This window comes from Daphnia carinata, chromosome 1 (assembly GCF_022539665.2).
Source record: "Daphnia carinata strain CSIRO-1 chromosome 1, CSIRO_AGI_Dcar_HiC_V3, whole genome shotgun sequence".
Classification (NCBI taxonomy): domain Eukaryota; kingdom Metazoa; phylum Arthropoda; class Branchiopoda; order Diplostraca; family Daphniidae; genus Daphnia; species Daphnia carinata.
The window spans coordinates 9623827-9633332 of NC_081331.1; the positions used below are offsets into that span (position 1 = coordinate 9623827).

The 9506-nt window shown below is 41.2% G+C and overlaps 2 protein-coding genes across 2 annotated transcripts in view; both read left to right on the forward strand.

Annotated features, from left to right (window-relative positions):
- Positions 1–893, forward strand: part of LOC130695491 (lysosomal aspartic protease-like) — a 101378-nt gene extending 100485 nt beyond the window's left edge. The window contains exons 8-11 of the mRNA XM_057518633.1: positions 67–121; positions 186–287; positions 356–448; positions 539–893. Of these exons, the coding sequence (XP_057374616.1) occupies positions 67–121; positions 186–287; positions 356–448; positions 539–706 (418 nt within the window). The 3' untranslated portion in view covers positions 707–893. The remainder of the gene's footprint in view (positions 1–66; positions 122–185; positions 288–355; positions 449–538) is intronic.
- A 361-nt stretch (positions 894–1254) lies between these two features.
- On the forward strand, positions 1255–9202 carry LOC130695319 (plasma membrane calcium-transporting ATPase 2-like). The gene is made up of 18 exons (XM_057518448.2): positions 1255–1534; positions 2388–2576; positions 2994–3223; positions 3281–3416; positions 3497–3646; positions 3713–3913; positions 3982–4184; positions 4257–4499; positions 4560–4801; positions 4876–5140; positions 5211–5390; positions 5511–5705; positions 5770–6175; positions 6252–6460; positions 6543–6694; positions 7523–7664; positions 8021–8204; positions 8464–9202. The coding sequence occupies exons 1-18, from the start codon at positions 1378–1380 to the stop codon at positions 8475–8477; spliced, it is 3498 nt and encodes a 1165-aa protein (XP_057374431.1). The 5' UTR covers positions 1255–1377; the 3' UTR covers positions 8478–9202.
- The last annotated feature ends 304 nt before the right edge of the window (positions 9203–9506 follow it).

Here is a 9506-nt window from a genome sequence, read left to right on the forward strand (position 1 = left end):
AAATTAATTTATCAAAATATGATCTGAATTTCGTGTGGTAAAGCAACTTGTTTGCCAACCCTACAGTCTCGATATTGACGGAATGCCTGAATATTCTTTTTGCACTGGCGGATGCGAAATGGTACATATCTATAACAGGACATAAGAAAATTTGTAATTTACATGTAATTTACAACAAAATGTAGATTTCTGATACGGGCACTTCTGTTATTGCTGGCCCATCGGAGGAAGTAAGACTTCTGAATTTGCTGATTGGTGCAGTTCCCATTATCAACGGAGAGGCTGCCGTACGTGTGTCTTTAAATAGAAAACAGCGGATAGTTTTAGTTTTTTAAAAATCATTTTTATATCGCAGATAAGTTGCCTTCGAATTCCATATCTACCTCTTATTACAATTACCATTTCTGGAATGCCTTACACCCTGGAGGGGGAAGATTACGTTCTTAAGGTACGTAAAGAATGCCCTGGTTTAACGTTTATCTTTAACGTTTTGACACGAAAAAGAAGAAATGGTTAAGTTAAATTTTTAATAACAAAGGTGGATGACCCGGCTACGAACACCAGTACCTGTATTTCGGGTTTTCTTGAGCTAGACATCCCACCACCGTCCGGACCTTTGTGGATTCTCGGTGATATGTTCATCGGGAAATATTATTCAATTTATGATTTCGGCCTGGATCGAATTGGCCTCGCTACTGCTCGTTAGTGGTGGTCTTCGTTCTTTCTTTTTTTTTCTTGCATTGTAATGGCAAAAACAGATACAAATAGCAAAAGTGGGATTACTTTGGCAGTCAAATAAAATCATACATAATACGTGGTATCAATCGTTCTTTGTTCAATTGTAAAATTGGTTAAAACAACGACATCCATCAAAATACACGAAATAAAAGATATAGTAGTTCACATGTAAAGCAATCTAAGCATTATTACCAACAGCTTTTTGAGATTTTGTCGACGCCCACTAACATTTTGCATAAAATTCGAAAGCCCAGCAGGTGATAGATTCATCAAGGTTGTCTGATCGAAACACAACAAAACGATGAAATGCCACACCCAACTGCCATGTGTGCTCTATGTCTTTCTATTTGCTGTTTAGAATTAGGCAACATTCCATTATATTTGGCAACGTCATTATTTTCATACACTCGCCCTCAGCGAAGGCCTACCTCATTTTTGTCAGTTGGGCTCGGAATCTTGTCATGTGAAAGTGCTGTCGAAGGGAATACATAATTTATTTTGCAGATTTAGCCTACTTTAAATACTTAGCGAAGTAAAAATTAGTGTAGTGTAACACAGGTTTTCTCTGGGAACAGGTCGACAACGCATGCAAACCTTTAACCTGAGAAGAAGAATCTCAGGCAAGTCCTACGTATCAAAATGGCGTCTGTGGATGGAAGGCCAGCTCAGTATGGGATATCCCTAAAACAGCTCCGCGAGGTGATGGAATTGCGAGGTCAAGAGGCCGTTGAACAGTTACGTCATTATGGCGGAGTGCAACAGTTGTGTAAAAAACTCTACACTTCATCCACGGAAGGTAAATATTGGATTGGATAATCAGGATTTATTTTATTTTTCTGATTTTGTGTGCTGAAAATCATCTCTAAATCGATATAGTATTTTCGAATGGGGTGGAAATAATCCTAGTTTACCACAGTAAGTTGATTCTGGGGATAAAATATCGCAAGAAATATGGGGATCAAGCAATAGTTTTTTCGCGCCCTTATTCCATTTCGTTTCCCTTTAGATTGATCTCGTTTTTGTGAAACGTTGCTTGTTTCAAGGTTAGATTTTCCCTCGAGAAATGTTAGTTCTTATCGCACACGCCTACAGTTGGCATCAGCTGTACAATGACAACAGTTCCCCTGACTCTTGAAGTCCCCAAAGCAAGTGTCTTGTTTTCAACAGCGTTTTAACCACACCTTCGAAGAAATTTTTTTTTTGTATCTGTGTCTTGCTCATACACTTGCTGCTTCTTTTCAAATTCCTGAGATATCTTAACACTAACATCGCCCAAGAAAGACAAACGTCGAAAGCCCATATTTGATGTGTGATTTTGCTAGCGTATGTAGACTTTGACTATCTCTAGTCTTGTTTACCCAGTAAGCTCTTCCCGTGTCTTTGATTGTTCTTACATCCGAAATAACTAACTGAGCGCGTAGTTCCATTTCGCTTGTAATGGCTATAATAGCCTTAATTTGCTCATCTCCTCTCTTAGTGTTGCATTGCAATTTACACGAAATTCCTTATGCATTTGGAGGAAAGTTAAAGGGCTAATTGGAATAGTGGATTGTACGTTTGCATGATGGCTGGCGTTACCCACTTCCTTTTTCTGCGCGTACATATTACGCAATTTGTTGATGGGTTTGTTGTCTTCCATTTGTTAACAGGATTATCCGGTTCGCCGAAGGACATCGAACATCGGCGAGAAACATTCGGATCCAACACGATTCCACCCAAGACGCCAAAGACCTTCTTGAGATTGGTGTGGGAAGCGTTGCAAGATGCTACCCTCATCATCCTTGAAGTCGCAGCCATCGTCTCGTTACTGTTATCATTCGTGCCTTCCACTAGCGACGGTAATTTTGTTTCAAACATATATTTCGATAGAAGGAAAGCCAAGTTGCGGCTAATCGAGTCGACTAAAGAGGCAAGCTGGGCAGTAAATTTAAGCTTGGCGTAGGTTTTTAGATTCTGTCAAGCATTAAATTCAATTTGAGTAGCGATTCTTGTACTTTAATGGCTTTAGTCGAGTTATTTGCAATTGTTCTGATTTCAACTTCGGTAGCCTGGCAGACGAGAGAATATCTGTATGCGCAGATTCACGCGTTTACAATAATCCTTGCTGCGCTGGAGACCGTTTTGAAACAATAATTGTCCAGTTCACGTATTGCTAGACTGTTGTAATTGTTGGTACTTTGAAGGCCGCCTGCTTCTGTCAGTTGAATTTATGCCTGTTTTTCATTCCTTGCTTTCTAATTCTCACTGATCTGCAGATGAACTCGGCCATGAAGAGAACAAAGCTCATGAATGGATCGAGGGCCTCGCCATTCTGATATCCGTCATAGTCGTCGTCTTGGTAACTGCCTTCAATGATTATACCAAGGAGAGACAATTCCGCGGACTGCAGAGCCGCATCGAGGGCGAGCACAAATTCGCCGTTCTGCGGGGAGGCGAGAGCAGCCAAATCTTTGTAGGCGAGATAGTCGTCGGCGACATCTGCCAAGTAAAAATATTCAAATTTTATACAAGTTCTTTTCCATTATAGCTGAACTTTTTGCAGGTGAAATACGGAGATTTGCTGCCGGCTGATGGCATTTTGATTCAGAGCAACGATTTGAAAGTGGACGAATCATCGCTAACGGGCGAATCGGATCATGTCAAGAAAAGCGAATTGACTGATCCAATGCTTCTTTCCGGTAATATTAGAAATCTATCCTGTTTAGTAAAGACACATTTCCACCTGTATAATTTACTATTTGTGTTTCCAATAAATTAGGTACTCACGTCATGGAAGGTAGTGGCCGGATGTTGGTAACGGCCGTTGGCATCAACTCGCAGGCTGGCATCATTTTCACCTTGTTAGGGGCGGCCGCTGATGACAAGAAAGCTAAGGCTAAAAAACGGAAGAAAGGGGACAGTCTAAGAGGTTAGACTTCTATGTCTTTATATATGACCGTGCTATACCAATGAATGTTTTTTTTTACACGTCCAGGAGATAGTGAGCAGGGCAATGTAAGCAGCAACAGTCAGACGGATCATGAAGGAAACATATCGACGAGCAAACAGGGAGCAATGGATGAATCCGTTGGTCCAACTGGCGATGCCGCAGTAAAGGAAAAAAGGTCGAGTCATAAAAACAAATCTGTCCTACAAGCCAAACTGACAAAATTGGCCATTCAAATTGGTTATGCTGGTAAGAGGATTTGATAGGTTTTGTATTGATATTTGGTTTTTTTTATTCACGGTTATTTCATTATTAAGGTTCGGCGGTTGCCATATTAACGGTCATCATATTGATAACCACCTTTTGTATCAAAACTTTCATCTACCAACATCAACCGTGGAAAAACGAGTATATCAATAACTTTGTCAAGTTTTTCATCATCGGTGTCACCGTTTTGGTAGTCGCCGTCCCAGAGGGTCTCCCCTTAGCCGTGACTCTATCTCTGGCGTACTCTGTTAAAGTATGACACAGTTTTGCTTGTTCGTTGGATGTAGATATCCACTAAAACTATTTACTTTCGTCTCTTTTCCAGAAAATGATGTTAGACAACAACTTGGTGCGACATCTAGCTGCCTGTGAGACGATGGGCAATGCAACGACAATCTGTTCAGATAAAACGGGAACTCTGACAACAAACAGGATGACCGTTGTTGCTTGTTATGTCGGAGGACAACACTGCAAATCCATCCCGGATTATGACTCGCTTCCACCGCAAGTGGCCAATCTTGCCATTCAGGCTATCTCTATCAACAGTGCTTATACCTCATGCATTTTGGTAAAATTGATGTTTGTGAAAATTGAATACCTATAACATACTTGTTGCCTTGCACTTCAGAACGCGGAGTTACCCAATGAACCCATCAAGCAGGTGGGCAATAAAACGGAATGCGCCATGCTCGGTTTCGTGCTGGATTTAAAGAAATGCTATCAGTCCATTCGTGACGAGCATCCAGAAGACTCTTTCCATCGCGTATACACCTTCAATTCGAGCCGAAAGTCGATGAGTACCGTCATTGCTCGTGAGGGAGGCGGTTACCGCGTCTTTACCAAAGGTGCATCTGAAATGGTGCTGAAAAAGTTAGATAAGATTCGATTAGCATCCGTGCATTCCATAACGTTGATTTTGTATCATTTCCGTTATGTTTTTAAAGATGCGCGTTCATTTATGGTGCCAATGGAGAATTGGAGAAGTTTTCTCATGAAAATCAGGAAGAACTCGTACGAAACGTCATTGAGCCGATGGCGTGTGATGGTCTGCGCACAATCGCGGTTGCATACCGGGATTTTGTACCTGGCGAAGCCGAAATCAGTCAAACCCATTATGACAACGAACCCAACTGGGATGATGAGGATGCAATTATTAATAATCTAACCTGCATGCTCATCGTCGGCATTGAAGATCCTGTTCGACCTGAGGTAGGCAATCTAATTTAAAGAACCGATCGGCATGTTTGTTTTTTAATATTTCTCCCACGTTGCTAATTAGGCTCCAGAAGCCATTCGGCAGTGTCAACATGCTGGTATTACGGTGCGCATGGTGACGGGCGACAATGTCAACACAGCTCGATCCATCGCCATCAAGTGCGGGATCGTCACACCCGGCATGGACTACCTCATTATCGATGGCAAAGAATTTAATCAACGGATTCGGGATTCTAATGGCGAGGTTTGTTTTAGTTTTAAATTAAAATACATGTCGTAATGGTTCTTCATTCGCAAAGCTTTCTTCATTTCCGTCTTTGTTTAATTTTGGGTAATTTTTTGTGATGTGGATGGAATCATCAAGCTCCAACAACACTTGCTTGATCAAGTCTGGCCTAAATTACGAGTGTTGGCACGCTCATCACCCACGGACAAGTACAACCTGGTTAAGGGAATTATTGACAGCAAGATATCCGGCAATCGAGAAGTAGTGGCAGTGACAGGAGACGGTACGAACGATGGCCCGGCTCTCAAGAAAGCTGATGTCGGCTTCGCTATGGTATTGAAATTGAAGACATTTTTTAGTTTAAATCTCTTTTTGTGCTAAGATATGATTTTGTTAGGGCATCGCTGGAACGGATGTGGCTAAAGAAGCGTCCGATATTATCTTGACGGACGACAATTTTAGTAGCATCGTTAAGGCCGTTATGTGGGGTCGCAACGTTTACGATTCTATCGCCAAGTTCTTGCAATTTCAATTGACTGTCAACATTGTAGCAGTCATTGTTGCTTTCCTCGGTGCCTGTTTCATTCAAGATTCGCCATTGAAAGCCGTCCAAATGTTATGGGTCAACCTCATCATGGACACGTTAGCCTCTCTAGCTCTTGCCACTGAAATGCCCACTCCCGACTTGCTAATGCGCAAACCTTACGGCCGCACGAAACCTCTCGTCTCCCGTACTATGATGAAAAATATTATTGGACAAGGCATATATCAGTTGACAATCATTTTCACTCTGGTATTCGTCGGTAATTATTGGCCTTTTGAAATTATTGGATATGGATATCTTCCAATTTACGAATTGAATATGTTTCTGTTTTTTAGGCGAAAAATTTTTGGATATCGATTCGGGCCGATACAGAACCGATTCCGAGCCTACACAGCATTTTACCATCGTCTTCAACACTTTTGTGATGATGACACTGTTTAACGAAATCAACGCCAGAAAGATTCACGGCCAACGCAACGTCTTCGAAGGCATTTTCACAAACCCCATTTTTTATTGCATCTGGATAGCCACTGCGGGTGCACAGGTGGGAAAACAATCGAACTTAGTTTTTATTACCTATTTAGTGGTTTTGCGGTATTGAATTGGCAATTTTTGTGTGTGTCTAGGTGCTTATTGTGCAATTTGGTGGTCATGCGTTTTCGACAGTCCCACTCACGATCGCCCAATGGGCTTGGTGCATCTTTTTCGGCGTAGGAACTCTACTATGGTGCCAAGTGGTGACGACGGTTCCTACCAAGAAGATACCCAAGTGCTTCGCGTATGGCTACTTTCTTTTTCTATCCAAAAGCGTATTGAATAAGCCTTGATTCTTTTCAATCCCTTAATTTTTTCAACTATTATGCCTTGCACACAAACACACCCTGGTCTTTGCCGGCCGAGATTGCACACGACGAAAGACTTTCCCAAGTCGCAAAACTTGCTTTAGTTTGCATTACTATCGTAGCTACCTCATTTCCACTGCCCTCCCTTTTCCCGGGGTTCATCGATTTTCGTTCTTTTTCTGTTTTCTTCTAAGAAAATAACTACTCTAATGAGGAAGTGGTTCCATGTAGTTGAATGGCATGGACATGGACTCGGTTGCCAATCTTTAGTTATTTATTAACTGCTCTTTTACATTTGGTTTTTCTCTTCTAAGTAGAAAATTTAGACCATTACTAAAGTTCCCTGGTAATATATATGTTTTTTTTTACACACAAGGGCACGCTAATGGCGACCGTGAATTTTTATTAATTTCGCGCTAGACATACTGATTGTATTTGACGCCCCAGTTCCTCTCTCGAACCTCAGTTTTGGCAAATTTTAACTCCACTGTATCACACGTGGTGATCACATCTGGGCACGCGTTTTTACTTCATGCCAGCATTTTTTGGGAGTGGTTTACAGATTCACACAGATGTAAATCTTTCCGAATGTCCAAACCCCGGGCCGGCAAGAAACAGTTGAAAGGTGTTGGGATTTGCCATCATCCTCGTTTAACATATGAAATGCTAGGCATAACAATTTTAAAATTAATGAGATATTTCCGTTCATTTTTTGTTTTAACTATTTTCTTTGGATGTCTTTATTTTGCTAACTGGAACATCAGGAGTTGGAGTCGTGAAGAATCGGAAGACATTTCAATTGCAATGGTTGCTCTCGCCGAAGATAAAGTAGATGCCGATGATGAGAAGATGCGAACTCGAGGCCAGATCCTTTGGATCCGTGGTCTTACACGACTCCAGGCACAGGTAATGCGTTGTTAAGCCGATGTTGATTCGAATGGAATTTTTCTTTCATTCTGGATCGTCCGTCCCGTTCTGTTGTGTTTTTGAAATTATTTCGTTTATCGTTCTTTCTTATACGGTTTTATTTTTCTTTGTTTTTTTTTTTGTTGCTGTTGAAGAGCCCCTTCCTTAAAAAAATGCTATCGTTTTATTCTCGCCCGTTTCGAGATAATATCCACTTCGTTCTCGAGTGCGTTAAGCGTTAGTTGTTCACATTAGCTTAAGATTAAATGAAATTTCTCTTCTTCTGTTTTTTATGTTCAACGTTCAACTTCAACTGTCAACAAACTCGTGGCGTGTTCTGTGATTGCTGTTTGCAGCTGCGAGTAATCAGAGCCTTCAAGTCTACACAGGAGGACCTGGAAGAAAAGCGATCCCTACACAGTATGCAAAGTTTGCGGCGTTCAAGAGGTCAGTTAGGTGTGCGTCCGCTTTCGGACATCACATCTGTCGACGGTGAGCCATTGCTGAGGGTAACCTCGCCCCAGCTTGAAACGGAGACAGGTGAGCGTGAGTTTAATCGTTGATGCTGCCCACAAATTCCTTGGATATGGCTGTTTTCGGTTTCGGCGCAGAGTAATGGCAGGGTAATAGGGTAGGGTGTAGGGAGTGCAAATGAAATTTCTTTGGGGACCTTTATCAATTTTGGGATATCTAAGCAACTCTAATGTTTGTTTTTCTTTCTTGCACCATGCTGTTTGATCTGCACTCATCAAACAAACAATCGAATCACGAAATGCGTTTTGCGGAAATCACGACGTAGATGTGCATCATTGACGCCTTCTGACAGAGGGTTGATCCGCCATTGTTGGAGCGGTACCAACCTACTACTGGCAGCGGTGTTACAGCGACAGCCGTTCATTTCTATGGCCAACGTTTTGTCGCATACCTCTTTAACTGACTTTGCTGAACGCTCATGAATCAACGGATATTGGCAACAGTGAGCGGGATTACTTGTCGCATATGGACATTAAGCGTCATGGAACAGCAGATGGAAACGGCCCTTTGGGTAAAGAAAAATGGAGTGGGCATCGTAAAAGGTGGTTTGTGATTTAATAATTTTCAAATCGAAAAAAAAGAAGACTTACGAAATAAGTAGTTAAATAATTCATGCGTGCAAGTACTCACTCTGTACCACTTGCAAATCGTTTTCCTTCGCTTGTTTCGTGAAGTACTTCCGTGTGTATGTGAGTGCCTTTCTCACTTCCTAGTCCCTTCCGACCCTTGTACCTTATTCATTATTTTGATTTTACATCTTTCGCTTCGCATTAATATTTCGTTTCATTCTGCTCTTATTTCCATCCAGAACCTTCATTTAAAGTCTGCTTTTTTTTTAATGCTTATGTAAATGTGCCAATGAAATCTCCGCTTCACTTTGTTTACGTCCTTTGCTTCTTGTGTTTTAAATTTTTTTTTCTTTGGCTTCGACGAAATTTGTTTCCATTGCTTTTTCAAATCCAACCTTCATAAAGTGTGTAATCACAGAATTCGCCTTTCTCCTTGTTTTTTATTACTCTTTCAATAATTTTTTTTTCTCGCTAGAAAATGTTAGAGTGGATCGAAGTTGGAGGTCCCTGTATACGTAGTATACAAAAGAACAAAGCGGAAGCCTTACATTGTCAACTCCGCTCTACTTTATACAAATCAGTTCTCATTAGTTCCTTGTTATTTCGTCTTTGTTTTTTCTCATTTAGATCAGAACTTCGGAGGACGTATGAGTGATAGAAATTAAAGGAATCGGTAGGGACGACGTCCCTAATTATATTTTTATTTCTTTGTTCACTGCAGAATTTGCACGAATTGCTT

Bases quoted from the DNA above. Each gene is read 5' to 3' on its own strand.
- LOC130695319 (XM_057518448.2), top strand. From the start codon at position 1,378: ATGGCGTCTGTGGATGGAAGGCCAGCTCAGTATGGGATATCCCTAAAA. The intron at 4,185-4,256 runs GTATGACACAGT...TCTCTTTTCCAG, and splicing joins CTCTGGCGTACTCTGTTAAA to AAAATGATGTTAGACAACAA. The intron at 4,802-4,875 runs GTTAGATAAGAT...ATGTTTTTAAAG, and splicing joins TCTGAAATGGTGCTGAAAAA to ATGCGCGTTCATTTATGGTG.